General features: G+C 36.1%; 3 protein-coding genes across 5 annotated transcripts; 1 reads left to right on the top strand and 2 right to left on the bottom strand.

The window, feature by feature from the left end:
* Positions 1 to 5,317: 5,317 nt before the first annotated feature.
* Positions 5,318 to 8,089, top strand: LOC120272046 (catalase isozyme 2-like). Its single transcript, XM_039278767.1, is given in 10 exon segments — positions 5,318 to 5,435; positions 5,907 to 6,003; positions 6,124 to 6,347; positions 6,349 to 6,375; positions 6,377 to 6,403; positions 6,492 to 7,271; positions 7,358 to 7,447; positions 7,524 to 7,591; positions 7,662 to 7,755; positions 7,843 to 8,089. Coding segments are annotated over 10 exon segments (1,482 nt in total). The 5' UTR covers positions 5,318 to 5,420; the 3' UTR covers positions 7,903 to 8,089.
* Positions 8,090 to 8,217: 128 nt separating this feature from the next.
* On the bottom strand, positions 8,218 to 13,473 carry LOC120272044. Of its 3 annotated transcripts, XM_039278766.1 has the most exons (9): positions 13,018 to 13,473; positions 12,524 to 12,578; positions 12,197 to 12,254; positions 11,276 to 11,370; positions 11,086 to 11,189; positions 10,287 to 10,415; positions 9,032 to 9,797; positions 8,538 to 8,932; positions 8,218 to 8,426 (listed from the first exon to the last, which is right to left on the bottom strand). In XM_039278766.1, exons 1-8 carry the CDS (start codon positions 13,107 to 13,109, stop codon positions 8,723 to 8,725), a joined length of 1,509 nt encoding a protein of 502 aa, XP_039134700.1. In that variant the 5' UTR covers positions 13,110 to 13,473; the 3' UTR covers positions 8,218 to 8,426; positions 8,538 to 8,722. The 3 variants fall into 3 exon arrangements, with proteins under 3 accessions (XP_039134700.1, XP_039134698.1, XP_039134699.1); XM_039278764.1 differs by having other exon boundaries at positions 8,538 to 9,797; XM_039278765.1 differs by having other exon boundaries at positions 8,218 to 8,423; positions 8,538 to 9,797.
* Positions 13,474 to 14,151: 678 nt separating this feature from the next.
* On the bottom strand, positions 14,152 to 19,179 carry LOC120271494 (methyl-CpG-binding domain-containing protein 13). Its single transcript, XM_039278174.1, has 6 exons — positions 19,040 to 19,179; positions 17,177 to 17,305; positions 16,927 to 17,034; positions 15,994 to 16,140; positions 15,462 to 15,552; positions 14,152 to 15,325 (listed from the first exon to the last, which is right to left on the bottom strand). Exons 1-6 carry the CDS (start codon positions 19,121 to 19,123, stop codon positions 14,460 to 14,462), a joined length of 1,425 nt encoding a protein of 474 aa, XP_039134108.1. The 5' UTR covers positions 19,124 to 19,179; the 3' UTR covers positions 14,152 to 14,459.
* Between the last annotated feature and the right edge of the window lie 108 nt (positions 19,180 to 19,287).

The following is a 19,287-nucleotide window of genomic DNA, read 5'->3' as shown; positions in this document are numbered from 1 at the left end:
ATTTTATTTTTCTGCTAAAATTTAAAACGAAAAATTACTAAAAACTTAAATTATAATCATATAGTCCTTCTTACTTCTCATTTAAATTTCAGTTCTCATTATTTATTTATTTATTTATTTTATTATCTTTGAGTTCTCAATATTTGAACAGAACACCAAATATGCCCCTATATGGATTAGTAAAATAGAGGAAATTTCATAATTTTAATTTTATTTGTATTAAAAGTAAATGTGCTAAAATTTTGGAGTATTTTAGGGATTTAATAAATTTGAATGATTGTATAGGAATTGAAAAAGTTGGAAGAGTTCTTTTTGTCAATTCAAAATTATAAATAAATAGATAAATAAAACTATAAAACATGTAATGTTACTAACAAAAATTATATGGTTATATATATATATATGAAATAAATAATAATGAATGATCTCATTTGAGATAGATTGAAAGTGTTACCTAAAAAATGATATGGACATGTCTGATAAATATATATATATTTTATAAATGTATAGATTTAAAAAAATATTTAGTGAAAAATTTATGAAATCATATACCTAATTTTGATTTATGTAGCTTTCCGTTGTGCGTAAAGAAACTTGTAAAAGAAGGATTTATGTGATTAATTAAATGTTTATTGTTATATTAAATAACAAAAATTATTCGAAAAATAAAATCTTAACTTAATGTGAAACCCAAAACATTCTAACATACACAACAATCCAAACAGATTTCAGTATTTGTTGGAAAAGTATTTATAATTTGTTTGTTTTGTTTGGAAAGCATCATTTTGTATTTAGCTTTACATTTTCAGTTGTTTGAAAAGTAGACCAAGCATATCTCTTATGGTAAATAAAAAAAAAAACTAAATATTATTTTATAGATTTAAAAAAAAAAAGGACAGAGAAACTTCTTCCATTAATTTTCTCCTTGAGCGCCAATCACAAGTAAAAAAAGTAATCACGTATTTATTTATTTATTTATTTGAAAATTTTATATAAACTAAAACAGTAAAACATTCAAATAGAAAACAAACTGTCTAGATAAGATTTAGAAAAATCAGGTCACAACTTTAATCTTTTAGTTTATTTATAGAAAATTACGTAACTTTAAAAATAATATATATATATATATATACAACAAGAAAGTTAGCTCATTTATTCTTGAACAAACTCGTTATCAGAATCTAAATTTAGTTAGATAATTAAGTTATAATTCATTCATATTTTCTATAAAAATAGAGAATCTGTGACTTTATTAAACATTAAAAAGGCAAAAAAAAAAATAAATAGTGAGAGACGAAAAAAATACCCAGCAATCCACTAGCAGTGAGAAAAAAAAAAACTAAAATATGGGAAAAACGCAAATTATAAGAAAATTATTATAACAGCCCTTAAAAAAAACGACAGTCTGTCCGTGATGAACCATTTATCCCTTAGTAATACCAATAGGGGAAAAAAATCTTAGCCAATCTGAAATTATGTGTCATTTCTTTGGGGTAAATGAATCAACCAAGCAGTCGAGTTTTTATTGAAATTTTTCTCAAGTAATAAGAATTTGAATTATGGGTGAAAGTATATTTTTGCGAGTGAGTAGTGATTGTCAGTAGATGGTTCCAGTACCCATATTTGCATAGGCTCCGCCTCCACTTATCTCGTTAAGACTTGGGCACACTCTTGCCATATGTATATTTTAAATAAACCACATTCATTACTCAAAGGAAAGAAATAACAACCTCCAATGGCAGTTAGATCTAACAACTCACCAATATGCACCCAAACCGGAGATCTGGTCCACACCAGAGGAAATCTCTCCTTAAAACGATCTATCTTTTTGATGACCCAGCAAGACAATCTAAACAAAGACATCCAGTAGGTTGGTAGGCTCGATAGAACAGAATTTATCGGAGTGAGTCGACCTCCCAACAACAGATGTTGCGCTTTCCAAGACAGTCTCCTACTCACTTTCTCTATTAGACCTTCCCAAACCTGCCTACGGGGCCGTCTCCCTGAAATAGGTATCCCCAGATAGGTCACCGGTAATTTTCCAACCTCACAATTTAACGTGGCCTCAGCCGCAAGACTGGGGAGCCTACCCAAAGAACTTGGGTACAAGCAAGTCTTGGAAAAATTAACTTCATGTCCAGACATCCCTTGGAAGACAAAAAGGATCAGCTTAACAATACGAAGGTCCTCCATACCCGTCATTAAAATCAGCAAGTCATCCACATAATGTAGGTTACATTTGTTACCCGGATCTCCAAGAGGAACACCCACTACATCCCTAGAATGCAAAGCACGTGAAAACATTTCGCAAAGTACATCCGTTACCAGAACAAAAAGTAGAGGAGATAACGGGTCTCCTTGACCAAGACCCCTCTGATAGCGAATGTAACCTTTCTGGGATCCATTGACAAGGATGGTAGCCTTTGAAGATAGCAAAATATTTTTAACCCAGCTCACCCATTTTCCCCCAAATCCTCTCACGACGAGCAATATGCCCCGGTAGCTTCCGTTTGTGAATATTAAAAATCAGTTCTTCCGATGTTGCAATGTTATCCAAAATACATCCCCCTTTAGAAAAACCGATTGTGTATTGTCAACCAACAAGTTCATCACCTTTCCTAACCTAGGTTGCAAGCAATTTTTAGATGATTTTCAGAGAAGAATTTATAAGACTAATGGGATGGTAGTCACCCGTCTCCTCAGGATAAGGAACTTTGGGTATAAGGGCAATTCAAGCCCAACTGATCCTCTCAAGATTATCACACCCAGAATAGAAATTCTCACAAAGCTTCAAAAGATCCCATTTTATCGTATCCCAATGGTTCTTGAATAATTGTATAAGAAAACCATCCGGTCCTGGTGCTTTTTCACCACCCAGACTGAAAACCGCTTCCTTGATCTCTTCCAAGATGAAATGCCGATCCAACGCAGACAGATCGACCGGCGTTTTATTCTCCAACAGCTCCTCAAAATCAATTCTACAGCGGAAGTCCCTTTTTTTCCCAAACAGTTGACCAAACTTCATGGCGAAAATGTTTCCAATGTCCTTTCGATCAGTAAAAATACCATCACATGTTGTTATCTTTGGTATGAAATTCCGATTTTTACGTCCATTTGCAATCGCATGGAAAAATTTAGTATTTTCATCACCCTCTTTTAACCATTACAATCTTGATTTTTGCTTCCAATAGATCTCTTCCTGACCTTAGATCTCCCCTAGTTTCTCTTGAATTTCAACATCCTTTCCAGCCTCAATTGGAGAAAGACATCTAGATTCCTTAACAATGTCCAGCTCTTCTAACTCATGCAACAAAACAAGCTTCTTGAGTTTAATAGAGCCGAAATTAAACTTAGCCCAATGCCGTAGTTTCTCCCTTAAGAAAGCAAGTTTTTTTTGAAAAAACGTACGCCCCAAAACCCGCCAACACAGGGTCCGACCACCACTGATGCACTAAGTCCTTAAAGCCCTCAACCGTTGACCAAGCCAATTCAAACCTGAACTGTTTAGGAGAAGTCACGTGGATACCCACTTCAAGACGGATTGACACATGATCAGAACCCTAATCTTTGTTGTGCTTGGGACCAAAGGTGGTGGGGTATATTGAACTTAGGCATTTTCAATCAAGTTTTGCTAGGAAATGGTGGTGGAAATTCGCGATTGATCGGAGTTGGAGCGGAGCTGCTGCAATTCAATTTAACTATAGTTCTATTATTGACAATTGGAATTTATCCCTCAGGCAATCTAGGAGGATCTCATACTTTTGGGAAGGAGTGACTAACAATTTACCAGCTTTGCAAAGTTGTATTAGTCAAATTGTTCACAATGGAGAGGAGACTCTCTTTTGGCAAGATAGGTGGATTAATGGCAGGGCACCGATGTGTTTGTGCCCAGATTTGTTTCGCGATTGCCAGAATCATAAGACCACGTTCAAGGAATCGGTACATCTGCTTGAAGAAGCCCCTTTCTCGTTATGCATTGAAACGAGACCGATTAGGGACCTATTGTGCTTTTGTTATGTGAGTAACAGAGACAAGAAGTGGTGGTCGCTTACTTTGAATGGGGTTATTCTCTGTGAAATCTTTCTATAACTTTCTTAATGATTGGGGTTTGCGTTGTTCGATTGCTAGATGGTTCTGGCATGGTAGTTGTCCAAGGAAAGTCAACCTCTTTAATTGGCTGGTTTGGAAAAACAAGATTCTCACTCTTGAAAATCTTGAAAAAAGAAGATGCAATAAGTTGCTCGACTGCAACTTGTGTCATGTGTGATGGAGGAGTTGAATCTGTTGATCATCTTTTTCTCCATTGCTCATTCGCTAATTCTATGTGAGAATTTTTTTATTCGTTTTGCTTCATCTACCTGATCCTCCGTTGTCCATGAGTCAAATTTGGGGGACTTGGCGCTCCCATGTAAGGCCGTCGTGTAAAGCAATGGGGGATTGTGTGGTAAAAGCTATTGCGTGGAATATTTGGCTTACCAGAAATGATCGTATTTTCAATGATAAAGTTGCGCATGCTAGTACCATTATGTTGAAATGTAATCGCTTGATTATTTTGTGGTATTCACCAAAGTCAAAAGGTGGTAAGGAGAAACTTGAAGATTCTATTTCCACTATTAGACGTAGTTTGGAGCTGCTGGGACAACGCTCGGAGCATGCTAGTGTTGACTTGTTGGCCGAGGAGGCGAGGGACCAGTTCATTGGCTAGATCGTCTTGAGTTTGTGGGGTTTGGGCTGGGTTCTAGCCTGGTGTGCATTTTCACCTTTTGTTGTATATCTTGTAGTTGGCTTGTGTTTCGTTTTGTGCTGTATGTTCGTTATGTGTCACATCTAGTGGTTGGTCGTACTTCTTTCTATTAAGTAATTGAAATGATTTATTTATTTTTTTCAAAAATAGATCTAACAACAAATAAAAACATAGGCACTAGAGCACAAAAAAACAACAAAAAAAAAATAAAACGGCCCAGCCACAACCACAAGAAAGCCTATAAATATGCTCTTGCCATTTTTAATAACCTAGCCACTCATCCTGTAAAATAAAAAAAAAAAAATAATAAAAAGTACAGACTGCGCTTGAAGATTTGTTTATATTTCCAGAGCACAGAGTCATTTATTTGGATGTAATACAACCAATGGAGTTAAGGAAAACTCCACATCTGAACTCATTCGGGCTCGGGCTTGAGTCAGTTTTTGTGGTGGGGCCCGGTAAGCCTGACCATCCAAATAAACCACAAATTTTGGTGGGCCATTCAATCAGTAGGTTTACATGGGCCAAGGCCTTAACCGAAATCAACCTCTTTAAACCTCACCGGGTGGTGACCATAATCACACCAGTATATAACACTCCATAGAGTCTAGTGATCAAACATATCACAAGCTTTGCTTTTCTTTGCTTTGCTTTCAATCCTCTTTTGTTTCAAGCCATGGATCCAACTAAGGTTTGTAATATCACTTCCTTTCTTTATTTTTTATATATTTATCTTTTATTTAGCTTCTCTGATGATGTTCAAGTTCTTTAAATGGATTCCTTTCTTTTGATCTCCATTTTATGACAAAATTTAAAGTTTTTTTTTTTTGTTTTTTTTTTTGTCTTCTGTTCCAGTACTTCCATGTTGTCAACTTGTTTTTATTTTATATTTTAGCTTATTTTATATATAGAGAGATCAGGCATGAAAAGGATCTGAAAATTAATTACTTTTGTTCTTGTATGATATATCTCCAAGTTTAGAGATTGCTAGATGTGGACTTGAAATCATGATCTTATTATTTTACAAACACATCAATATCTTTTCCTTAAGTTTTATGATTAGTATTAACCTTTATATATATATATATACATATAATATCATAATTAAATTTAAACTAAAGTTAATGATTTTGTTAATGATTTTTTTAAAAATAATTTTCAGCATGTTCCATCAAGTGCTCATAACACACCCTTTATGACCACTAATGCTGGTGCTCCTGTTTGGAATGATAACGTTGCCCTCACAGTTGGACCCAGAGGTAAAACTTTTTCAAATCCATTTATCAATAATTAATTAATTAATTAATTAATTACATATCTCTAATACTATATTAACTATATATATATTTTTTAAAAAAATACAAAAATATTAATTACAGGGCCAATTCTTTTGGAGGACTACCACTTGTTAGAAAAGATAGCTCACTTTGCAAGAGAACGTATCCCTGAACGTGTAGTTCATGCAAGAGGAGCCAGTGCCAAAGGCTTCTTTGAATGCACCCATGATGTTACTCACCTCACCTGTGCCGACTTCCTCCGTGCTCCCGGTGTTCAGACTCCGGTCATTGTCCGCTTCTCCACCGTCATCCATGAACGTGGCAGCCCCGGAGACTATCCGTGATCCCCGTGGCTTTCGCCACCAAATTTTACACCAGAGAGGTAATTGATATACATACAATATAAATGAGCTAATGTTTCTTGTGTAGTATCATGTTGAATTTTATATAAATGTGTACATATGTTGCAGGGCAACTGGGATCTGCTGGGGAACAATTTTCCGGTGTTTTTCATCAGAGATGGCATCCAATTCCCTGATGTGATTCATGCATTCAAACCGAACCCGAAATCACATATCCAAGAATACTGGAGAGTGTTCGACTTCTTGTCTCACCTGCCGGAGAGTTTGCACACATTCTTCTTCCTTTTTGACGATGTCGGTGTGCCGTCTGACTACCGTCACATGGAAGGTTTTCGGTGTGAATACATACACATTTTGTGAACAAAGCAGGGAAGACGAAACTATGTGAAGTTTCACTGGAAACCGACATGTGGAATGAAATGTTTGCTGGAAGATGAGGCCATTACTGTTGGTGGAAAGAACCACAGCCATGCGACGCAGGATCTGTATGACTCGATTGCTGCCGGGAATTATCCTGAGTGGAGGTTTTATGTTCAGGTGATGGATCCTGATCAGGAGGATCAGTATGACTTTGATCCACTTGATGATACAAAGACATGGCCGGAGGATATACTGCCGTTGCAACCAGTGGGGAGGATGGTGCTTAACAGGAACATTGATAACTTTTTTGCTGAGAATGAGCAGTTGGCATTTGGTCCAGGACTGGTAGTGCCAGGGATTTACTACTCTGATGATAAGATGCTTCAGTGTAGAACCTTTGCTTATGCAGATACTCAGAGATATAGGCTTGGTCCTAATTACTTGACACTGCCTGTTAATGCTCCCAAGTGTGCATTTCATAACAATCAGTATGATGGTGCTATGAACATTGTGCAGAGGAATGAGGAGGTAGATGCATAATTGAGTTGTCAACTCTTTTGGCTGCTGATCCAATGTTAGGTGTTTGATGAGAGTGGTGAATTTTTTGGTTGTAGGTGGATTACTTCCCTTCGAGGCATACGACTGTTCGACATGCTGAGCGGTTTCCGATCCCGAACCGTATTATCACTGGCAGAAGGGAGAAGGTGAGCTTCTTTACTGCTGATGTTCATTCATTGGCTTCTTTGTATGATACTGAATGAATGTATTGGTTCATTGCAGACGGAAATTCCGAAGCCGAATGATTTCCAGCAGCCTGGAGAGCGATACCGTTCTTGGGCTCCTGACAGGTAATGGATCGAAATGCAATTAACATGAATTATTCCTTAACAACTTGAACTAACTTCATTGATTTGGCAGGCAAGAACGATTTGTTCGCCGTTGGGCTGAAGCATTAGCACATCCAAAGGTTAGCTATGAACTCCGGAACATCTGGGTTACATACCTTTCCAAGGTGAGCTTTCTCTTCTCACTTATCTGCTTTCATTTCATTAGATTGATTGATCACAATAACTAAAAACAAGAGTGATTATGAATGCAGTGTGATAGATCTCTGGGTGATAAGGTTGGCAATCGTCTGAACATCAAGCCCAGGATCTGATGAGAAGGATATAGCAATGTTGCTGTGTACGCAGAAATGAGTTTGAGTTAAGCAGTCCCACATCAGAAATAAGATTGCTTGATGAAGTGGTCATTATATTGTAGATGTGGTGGTTAATGTAATGATCTATGAAGTTGAACTAAGTTTTACTTTGTATAATTCAGACTACTAATTTAGTCTTGCTGCATATCTTCATTTTCCTACTTCAAAAATGAATCTAAAGAACAATTTAAGGAAAAAATTCAACAAATAACACAAACCAGAATGAGTTATTTCATTCATACTCTTGAATAGAATAAAAGCAGTTTTGCTTTGAATTTCATTGTTTTATCTGGCACAAGAGAGTAATGGTGTTATTCTAACCCAAATCCTTAATCAATTACTGATCCTAATGACTGACTAATTATTCGAATAATCTACATGAATGTCAATGGTTGTTCTTGGCATGATCATTGTGCAGCAGAAGAAAGTTGAGCTTGTGCTGCTCACCACCAACAACCTCCAGTTGAGTAAATCAAAGACTACTGCAAGAAACAAGAAATTAACAATTAAATTAAGAAAGCTAGCCATGAACCACTACAGCACAAACTGACAGCATTACAAGATGCTTATAAAGTTTAAAAAAACACACTTACCAACTGATGGTGCCACTGAATTGGAATATAGATTAGCACATCATGTTGTCCAACCATCCCACTCCATCTCACCGGAAACATGAGGAATGTTGAGATCAAACAGGAATTTTTTCTTATTTATATGTTTAGTTTCAGAATCCACATTCTTGATGCTAGCATCATTTTCATCAGAATCATGTGTACTATCAGACTTTTGTGTTTCGACCAACAGCTTTCTTTGGGCTTTCTGGGAATAACCTTTTCGAACTATCAAGGCCACGTCTTCTGATAATAGATGGAGTATGTTCGTAGTTCCTTCCGGCAATTCTCAAGAAGTATTCTGTACTGCTTGGAGTACAACCAAGCCACGGTGAAAGGTCTGATGATGGTGTGGAATGGTTAATTGGGCTGTATACCTGTTTTGCGGCAACCTCCTTGTCAGTTGTTTGTGAACTCGAAGGCAAACCTTCAGCATACGTCAACTGCAGAGTATCAAAAGGTGAACCAGAATTTACCTTGCTGCAACATAGAGGTGTTCTACTGATTTGATCACAGTCACAAGAGTCGGTTGCCATTGAGTTTGTGACAATTTTGTCCTTAAGTTTCACACCACTGATACTGGACTCACTTCTGTCAAATTCTAGTCCATGATGTTCATGTGTAGTATCTTGCATCTTATTAAACTGCCTTCCAAAATCATTATAATTTCTCTGCTGAAGAACTTTAGCATCTTGTGAATTATCTGAAGCATCAATATGATCAGAGTCCTTAGTGAACCATGGTTTAGTCCCTTGATGGGAAAGGCCAGTGCTACATCGAGGCGAATCCTTGAATAATGCATTACTGAGCACACTTGCAGGACTCTTATCTTCCAAACGTAGAGGCTTCAGAAACTCACTTAAGTTTGTCCTGTAGTTGTGATCTAATGTCCACAAATTAGGAGTTTCTAATGAAATTGTTCGAACCACGGCATCCGAACTTCTTCTACTAAAAGCAGGTTGACAGATAGAGCTCTGCAATGCCAGTCTAGTGTCCTGATAAACTGAACACTCTTTGGAAGCACATAAGAGCTTATCCTGAGTACTTTTCTGTTCAAGTGGTGCTATGTCCTTGATATCTTGCTCTGTAGGATTTGTTGGGAGGATTTCTGGTTTGGGTGAATAGTTATTTGGATTTAGGGCAACAAGCCCAATGGGTTGGCTAGGAGCAACGGATGCTAAAATTGAACCGAGTCTCTTTTGCACCGAGCAGTTCCAATGATTTTTTATAGAGTTATCCGCCCTGAATATACAATCCATATCAGCAGTTATACTCAACATATAGTAAAACGGATACAAACTGTAAAACAGAAAGAAAAATGCCCAGTTCCTAAAAAACCATGGCAATCAGTTAAAATTCCAATTAGGATAATGATTATGTAAAAAATCAGATTGGAGGGTTTTGGAACCATTTGGTATTTTAAAAAGTAAAATCCAATATTGACTCATAGTACAGACCCTCTAGATGAAAATAATAAATAAATAAAACGCCACCCTACAAGTTCAGAAAATTTCTAAGAGAAGTTCCTCAGACAAAAAATTCTCTAACAATATGCCATTTTTTAAACAACTTTAGGCTCCTAGATGAGGAAAATTAGGTAATTCATTGATTTTGTTAGGTAATACCTTTAACCAAATCAAATGCTTTTTCTTGTTAACTTAAGGTAATGTCATTGAGCTCCAAAAGGAGGGAGGAAAAAAACGGAAATTTGAAGTGCGTAGTTAGGAATACCTTCCAGGCAAACGCTTAGCTATTTCTGCCCATTTGTTGCCATATTCCTTGTGGGCGCAAATTAGAATCAACTCTTCTTCCCTAGTCCATGCATCCTTTCTAATTGTAGGATTCAAGTGATTATGCCACCTGCAACACAAGTTCATCTCAATGGTTAAACACAGTAATGAAATAATGTGAAATAAAAACTTCATCTGAATGAGACAAACAAATTAAGAAGTACAGGATTTCAATTGCATTTGTAACTAGAGATACACTTTTCAGAACTGAACTAGTTCATTTAACAACCATTGAGAACAAAGGTTTATAAATGACAAATGGCCAAAGCCACAAGAAGAGCTAAGAACATAACACAGCTTTTTATCTACATATATTTACATCTAGTCCAGAAAATAAATTATCAGCTGATTATAAGTAATGTGACTCTGAACAATATGTGGTTGCACTGCAGTAAAAGCACAACCCATTAGCTGCCTCCAAGTGTCAGGAGGATACCAAATCTAGTTATAGCTCAAAAACCTTAGTTTTAAAAAGATATACTAGTTTTAAAATGATACAGCAAAAGCATTTTTTTTTTTAAATCGAACTGTGCGAGCTTATAGAAGATCTCCTTTAAGATCAGTCAATTTATTCTTCCCCATCGCTGAAACCAGGTGTATAACTTTTCCATCTCCAAGGGAAAACTCAAAATTTGATAATGAGATCTGTTTAAACTCCACCATGACTCTTAATGACTAATTGATATATGATTTTGCTATTTCAAGTTTTTGTGTTATTGTCAGGCTTAAGAATAGCATACCTTTCTCGACATTGTTTTCCTATTCTGCCTGGTACACAGCTTGCAATGACAGACCAGTTCTTAGTACCATGTATTGCAATTAGTCCTCTAATAAGATCATCCTCCTGCGTATCAAACCAGAGTACTATATATGTAATCTACAGTAAAAGAGAATTATTCAACTCTATCAGCTAATGAAATTCAACCGCACCTCCTTAGTCCAAGACCCTTTGATCAGGTTAGGATTGAGAACCTTATCATAGCGGTGAAGGCATTGAACATCAGTTCGGCCTGGGATACACTCAGCTGCCAAGGAAGAAGAATAAATTAGATAAAACGTAAATACAAGCAGAAACTAGAAAGATTTTAAACCTAGTAATTTAAATTTTAATAAAAAAAACTAAATGTTTGAGTTCTCCCTCTAAACCAGAGCTATATCAGTAGTGTTCCTAGTAAGTATACTGCCTTAAACTAGAACACTATTTTTATACCAAGCAATATTTTATACTTCCAAACTTACAGAAGACATTTCACAATGGAAAAATTGTTAAGAATAACGTGTGAAAATTTCAAGCGGAACTTCATTAAAAATTTAACAAATAATTTGCACAGATAGACAATATGAATTCAAGAATGAGTAAACAATGAGAGAAACTATATACTTGCCAGAACATACGGGTGGCACTGACAAATAGCCAATGTAAAGAAGTACCATATAGAGGAATTTTTAAAGCCTTGACCTCAAAACAAATCTACTGAAGACAATTAAACCACTAAACGTAAATCTAAATTTGGGACAGTTGATTGGCACAAGATACACCACTGCCACAAAAATGAGGGAACGAAGACAAATTGTCTCACAAAGAGACATTGCAAAATAAAAAGCATTCAGAATATAAAATAAAAAATGAATCATCTCAGCTTTTGGAACTCATTTTTTTTTTTACATAATTATTCATAGAATTGTGCAAAAAAGCTAGAATGATGAGATATGAATAAGTACTTGAAAGAAACCAAACAGGACAGAAGAGCTTGTACAATATATATGTATATATATATATTTGTTAGTAGCACAGAATTCAAGATGACAGGAACTAAATTTTGTAATATAAATTGGAAAGCCAGAACTCACCTATTTTTTTCCAATTCTTCCCATTAAATTTTTTCACAGCTCTAATCAATTGTTCATCCTGATAGATGTATATGTTAAAAAATATAGGAATCACATTGAACAAAATATATAACTAAAGAGATTATCATAGTATATTGAGACTAAGAAAGATGGGTCACACATGACACAAATTCCTTGGCAAACAATCCAATAATTGTTATGAAAAATTTAGCAGCTAAAAAAGTGTTGACAACATTATGATCATTGTGAAGATCTCCACATTGTTTAGGGAAAGCCAAGATAAACAAAGAGAAAAACTACATGGCTACAATAAGAAAAATAAATGACCTCCTCCTCTGTCCAACCCCCTTTTGATGATCTTCGAGTCCGGCCAATGGTTCTCCTGATAAAAAGCAAACAAAGAAAACTAATAAAACCATAGTGATCATAACCAAATTGAAAACTTGGGTAACCAAGAATCACAATAACATACTACAGACATACTACATACTCCTGAAAGAAGATTACACTTTGAATAAAGTAAGATAAAAAGAAGAAAAAAAACATCTTGCGAGATTTACAGTAAGAAAAGACTTAAGTAAATTGCTCCTGATGAGAAAAAGAAGAAAAACGGAATTAAATCCTGAGCAAAATCTTACAATCAAGAAGAACCAGGATCAATGATTAATCACAAAACTAGAACTTGAAACAGAACATATAGCGAGCTAAACCGATCAACAGTCTCTAATCCCAAACAAAAACATCAATAAAAACAAGAAGAAGAAGAAGAAGAAAAATCAGAGCTTTAACTAAGAATCATAAAAGAACTAATCAGACCAAACCTATGAGCACTATTCGACTTCATCTGTACCGCCAACTGAACATCTTGAACCTTCTCTCTCTTCCAATCCTCCATCTCCTCCTTCTTCACCATCTTCACAAACAAAAGACACCTGACTACAAAACCAAAAACTCTTCTTCTCCAACTCAAAAATCAAAAACCCTGAGACCCAAACCCTATGCGGACAAACAAAACCCTAAAAAAGGAAGCTTATGGCGGTTTCTTTAAAATTCAAAACAAAAAAACTAAAAACAGAGAAACCAAAAACAAATCTCTCAAAGATTACGACTTCCAAAAATACTCCCTATTTTGGATACTCCGCTCCCAAAATTCTCATAAAATATACCAAATAAAACCTAGAAATATATCATCAAAAAGACGAATCTCTTTGGGAACGAGAAGTTCCAACGGAGAAGAGCAAGACCGAAAGCGAGAGAGCGAAAGAGAAAGAGAAAGAGAGAAAGAGAGAGAGAGGACCAAAGGTGAGAGTTTTGAGCCAAGAGGGTTTAAATAGGTCGGGCGTTTCGTATCCGACTTAAAATGACGGTTTTGCCCTCAGGAATTGTAGCGGTGGGCCAGGAGCTAACGGCGCGATTCGCCACGTCAGCTAAAAAGACGTAAAATTACGAATATAGCCTCGCTAGCGCTTGGTGGACGTTAGGGCTGGATTCGATATGAACCGTTGGATGTGATGAAGTGCCGCTTTTTTTATATTTAGAGCGTTATCATTATCAGTTTAGATTTGCTTCCCATTTTTATAATCAAATTTGTTTACAGACTTATCCTCCCAAATCTATTGAAATTAAATATAAATACTTTTTAAAAAATAAATAAATATTTGATCTCTTCTTTTTATGATAATAACAATCTCAGGTATTTAATTTAACAGTGCAAGCATGATAATTAACGGAAAGATTGTGTAAATAAATTTGAGATCAAATCATTGATTTTTCTGGAAAAATAAGAGAGCACTGAGATTAAATTATTTCAATTAGTTTTTACAACATCAGTTTGCTTTACAACATGACTTCCCACAGAAGAGTCCCAAAATGGATCAGAGTACATATTTCTGATTGATAAGTAAAGCATGTTTTACAACATCTGCCAAAAACCTCAACTAGGTTTAGTTTCTTACTCTGTTCTTTTGATGAGCCCAAAAACCTTAACTAATGCAAAACCTCAACTAGGTTTTGGTTTTTCTTTTGATAAGCAAAAACTGAAACCAAAATGAAAAACCTGAACTAAGGATTTTTTTTTTCTAATAAGCAAAATGCATAATTCAATAGTACTAGACTAGTGTATATATATATATATATATATATACTACTTGTTTAACCTGGTCTTCTGGCAACCTTCTTTGTCATCTTGTCAGCAGAACAAGGCTGCTCATCCTGTTTAGTTTTGGTTACAACTGCAGTAATGGGGATGAGACCATCTTGAGCATCAGGAGCAGTAGAAACTGAAGAACCTGGGATGAGAGCTCGGTGGCGACATGAGCTGGCTCTGAACATATTCATCAAGTGAGCCGTCAAATTCCGGTAGATCATTAGTTAGAGTCCTGACTGCAAACTCAATGCATGGGCATGCCATTATGTCTACAAGAGGGCCTCTGAAGGGGGTTGCAAGTATTTTATCCAAGTCAGCTGGCTGTTCAGCAGTCTCAGCATCTGGTTTTACTAGTACAGGTTCTGTTTGAGGTGCTACTTCTTTTGCTTTCTTCGACGAACTATGAATGATCTGCTGAGGAATGTCTGAAGTTTGAAGGTCGGGTTTCTGCACAGAATTAAGTATAGCCAACCGCTTTGACGTCCGACGAGGACCGGTGATTGTTTTGTGAGCCTTTGCTCCACTGTTTCCGTGTTTCATAGCTCCTTTGCTCGACTCTTGATTGACAGAGAGAGAATGAGTATCTTCAAGAAGTGATGACTTCTCGGCAGATGGCTCTAATTCCATATTCACACTCTTGCTTTCTGTCACTGGTAGCCGACTGTTTCCTCGTCCAAACTTGTTCAGATCTTCAATGTTAGTTTGCGTCTCTAACAGCTGCTCTACTTCCGACTTCCTCCTGGATCTTTTGGATGACTTCACCGTGGACTTTGGAGTGATGCTCAAAAGTTCCAGTTGCTCATTCACTGATGGTTCTTGTTGTGTACCATGTGATTGCATCAAGGGCTCATCACTTGGAGGATTCACAGACTCTGACCACTCTCCGGTAACTGACTGCACCACTTCTTCACTTCCGGTCCTTGTCTTCATTTCTTGTACGACAGTTGATTGAGTTGTGAAGGCAGAATCAGAAGCATTTTGACCTGCAATTATGCACACAGGACTGGTATTATGAGCAGAACAATTAAATGTCTCAGATTAACAACCGAAGCTACAGTTTCTATCAACTGGGTTAATTTTTTTCCCGATTGGAAGTGTAACAAGGTTTAAGGACTTTACATTGTGCTGAACGATCTTGTGGAGATGGAGATTTGGACCCTTCAGGCAATTCCTCAACCACCTCAGCCATCTCTTCATCTGAGTTTGGTGGCTGTTCAGAGAAAAGGCAACACATTAGAGCAGTTCCTTGAGATCAAAATTCCCTAGCTGAAACAATCAATGTGAAAAAAGTACCATCAGGAATTAAATCTAGTGGCAACAAACAACATAAATCTCTCATGTTATAAAGCTATAAAAATAAAAGTTTAGAGGCAAAACAGAGGTGAATATTTTCATCCTGAAGGATACACTTGATATCTTTTGAAGCATCCTTCTGTTAAACGCACCTTCAGATTCAAACAATTTAATGATCAAATAATATTTCAACATTTAACTTTTAATCTAGCAAAGATAGGTGGTTATAGTTGCATGTCTTTAAAATATAGACTGATTGAAGAAAAACATTAAAATAAAAAAGAAAAGAGGAAGAAAGATGGAACAGTGGAAGGAAACACAAAGAACAATAGATAAAGTAAATGGCCTCCAAACTTACAGAGGACTCCATGTCTGAGGAAGATGTGTTGCTCTTCTGCAGGTTCTTTGGTAAAAATGCATGTTTACTAATTTTTCCAGTATCAATATAGCGAACACAGTCCTTCAGTGAGCGGAATACATAACCAGTCACAGGTTCAGTGTAATACTGTAGCAGGCAAATCAAGCAAGGCAAATATAAGCAGATTTTTTTTAGCAACTTCTGCAAGTGCAGATTAGCTACAAATAGAATGTATCTAAATTAGGATGATATTGTAGTAAAACCAAATGAAGCAACTGAAGAGAAAAATGAAATTCCAAAGGCAACAGTCAATAAATATGTGTAATGTGAATGGTACACATTCTCAACAAAAATTACATCATTTCTTTTCAATGTGAAATCTCATGAATTCGTTTCTGGCCTGCAACTGGTAAAAGTTGACTGGTCCTGGAGACATTCTTGCGCAAATTTATCATGAATGACCACTAAAGTGATAAAACTTCTTAATGAACAATCGAAAGACAAGACATATACAAGCATTAGTTCGTCACAAAACAAATGCATAGATGAAGAACTATAAACTATATAAAGCAAAAAAAAATTTCCTGTCTCAACTTCAAGTTCAAACTAATAACCTCTCCCATGAAAAATCTTGTTTTGTGTGAGGGCTGTATATGCCAATTTGCAGAGTAGAATTACATGTATGCATGGATATTGAGCCAAATTTTACAATTAAAATGAAAAGAAATACAAAGCAACCATAATTGTAAATATACTAGGAATGGAATAAAAGCATAATATTTATTTAGCACAAATCAAAGAGAACATTGCTTATGTTGACATTGAATCCCAGGCATTACAAACTATCCCATGATGGACATGTATAAAAGCATACATGTTGAAGAAAAGCTATAGATTCTCAATGAAATATGAACAGTGAAAATAAAACAATACCGGGTCTTTTCTCATTCCGCTTCTTTGTTTAGTACTCTTCCTGAATTTTGTCTCTTTAATCCATCCACGCGGCAGCCCATCTGGAGAGTGCTCAAATTGTGCTATTACCTAGTAATGAACACAAATACAGGTCTTTTCTTTAATGTATACACAAATAGCAGTTGAAAGTTAAAAAAAAAAAAAGACAGAATGAACAAGATCTGAAAATGGAAAGAAAGAATAGAAAATAAATATTAGCCAAAGAACAAACATTATCAAGATTTGTATTTTGGCTTCTCTTTTGACTAGACTTGGTACTACACTGCTTTCCATCTTTAAGGTGCCTCTGTGCCTCTTTCCCTGAATAGAATTTTGAACCAGTAGATGGATCAAAGTAGCACTGAAAAAAAAGGAAAAACCAAAACAAAATGCACATCAGTTACCAAAATGATTAGCTATATTATATATCTATATAGCATACAGGAGATGCCAAAGTGATCTCAAACAACTACAAATACCTGCATACGACAAAGAGTAGGATGCCAATAGAAATTAGTACATTCACGCATGACAAAAGGTAGGGTGGCAATAGCAATGAGTGCATGCATACGACAAAGAATAGGATGGTAATAACAATTAATACACGCACACGACAAAGGGTAGGGTAGTAATAGCAATGAACATATGCATATGACAAAGAATAGGGTAGTGATAGCACTGAGTACATGCATACAACAAAGGGTAGTCATTCCCATTTTCTTTCTGTCATTCTAAAGAAAGAAAATGGAGAAATATTCATGCTGCTAAAAACATCAAAACAAGAGAAAATCCAATGGATGATGTAGAGGTAGAAGGCTAGGGGTGTTAGATGTCTGGAAGGAAAGCTAATGTCTTCACTGCTTTGCAACTGTACAATTAGTACTTTTGCTCAAGAAGGAGGGAATATCAATATTCAACCATAACATAGGCAAGGTTGATTGCTATATCTTGTTTCAGTTGTGAATCATGTTGCTAATAAAAGCAATAAATAATACTTTATTTTTAGCTGCAAAAGAATTATGTTAAGACTCAACCATCTGGGAGTGGCGGGAATAAAAAGGCACAATTTTCTTCTGACAAAGTTTCTAGAATTTTTAAATTTTTAATTCCACTCTAACGGAAATTGTTTATGAGTCTCCATCTGATCAATTCCATCAGTCATTTAAGGGCATGACAGACAAGCTGAAGAACAGACTAGATTTATACTCCTCCAAAATGGACATGCATTTCATTTTATGAACCATTATAGAGGTAAGCATTCATAAATTATGAGGTGCCAGCACAACCCCCAATAATCTTACGTATATCCATTCCAATCATTGCAAATGTGGAATGCAGCAAAGTCCGACATATAAGTCAAATAACTAAAGAAATGTATGCTATTTGTGGCAAAACCATCATCAGAATATCAGAATCTAACAACTCCTGAATGTGAATTACTCCAGGATCAACAACCTATTTATGAGAATGGGCCCAATTATCCTGCATGAAACCACACAACACTTGCAAATTTTAGCATCCTGAAATTCTTTCAACACAACAGCAAATTGTGCTCCCCCTTTATGTCCTTGACAGCAAAATTCATTCTTCCTCCCATTGCAAAACTATGCTGATACTCAATCAAGCATAATCTACATACATTTTTATTCAATGTACTGAAAGCTAAAACTATATTCACAAACTAATTCCCCACATTTCTAACACTATAAAAAATTTCAACCATTCAAAATGCAGTAGTTCAACTAAAATTTGAAAAACAAATTCTCAAACAACAACCATTAGCAACCATTTCATCACAACAAAAGTTGTAAAAATTTCTCCTTTTCCCTAAAATCACTGAAGTAACAAATAAACAACAGGCAAATAGGTTCAACACCAGCGATCGCCATCCACGTCTATTATCACCAAAAATCTCAATCAAATCACTACATCCAGAGCTCAAAATACAGAATCAACAACAAATCATCACAAATAGCATCAAAAAGCAACAAGAATTCCACTTTCCAATCTACAAACAAGATTATGCACGGTTTGAGCAAAGATAGCAAAAGGAAACCGTAAAAGGAGGACTGAAAGGGATCCACAAAGGGGTTACTCGGTACATGGAGCCGGTCCTCGTCTTCCTAATCTCCATAATCCAGCCATCGGGAAGCCATTCTGGTGGCTTCTCTCCCGACATTCTCGAGCTCTCGTTCTTCCTCTCAAGCTCTTCTCTTTCTCTCTCAACTTCGAATGCACTGTTTCTCAGTGTTGAAGAGGGGTTGTTTCTCTTCGCCGTTATGGACAAGGGACTCCTGGCCACGTGTACGGTCTCCAAAGCTTTGAGATTCGGACATCTCACCC

Source organism: Dioscorea cayenensis, chromosome 11, assembly GCF_009730915.1.
Source record: "Dioscorea cayenensis subsp. rotundata cultivar TDr96_F1 chromosome 11, TDr96_F1_v2_PseudoChromosome.rev07_lg8_w22 25.fasta, whole genome shotgun sequence".
In the NCBI taxonomy this organism is placed as follows: Eukaryota; Viridiplantae; Streptophyta; class Magnoliopsida; order Dioscoreales; family Dioscoreaceae; genus Dioscorea; species Dioscorea cayenensis.
Note: the sequence above shows the minus strand (reverse complement) of the source record. Positions and strands in the feature narration are given on the sequence as shown.

Coding starts and splice junctions, on each gene's coding strand:
- LOC120272044 (XM_039278764.1), bottom strand. CDS start 13,109: ATGGTGAAGAAGGAGGAGATGGAGGATTGGAAGAGAGAGAAGGTTCAA. Junction 10,416..11,085: donor GGAAAACAATGTCGAGAAAG/GTATGCTATTCT, acceptor CTTGTGTTGCAG/GTGGCATAATCACTTGAATC. Junction 9,798..10,286: donor GCTAAGCGTTTGCCTGGAAG/GTATTCCTAACT, acceptor TTGTATATTCAG/GGCGGATAACTCTATAAAAA.
- LOC120271494 (XM_039278174.1), bottom strand. CDS start 19,123: ATGTCGGGAGAGAAGCCACCAGAATGGCTTCCCGATGGCTGGATTATG. Junction 17,306..19,039: donor GGACCGGCTCCATGTACCGA/GTAACCCCTTTG, acceptor CTTTTTTTTCAG/TGCTACTTTGATCCATCTAC. Junction 17,035..17,176: donor AAAATACAAATCTTGATAAT/GTTTGTTCTTTG, acceptor GTTCATTACTAG/GTAATAGCACAATTTGAGCA.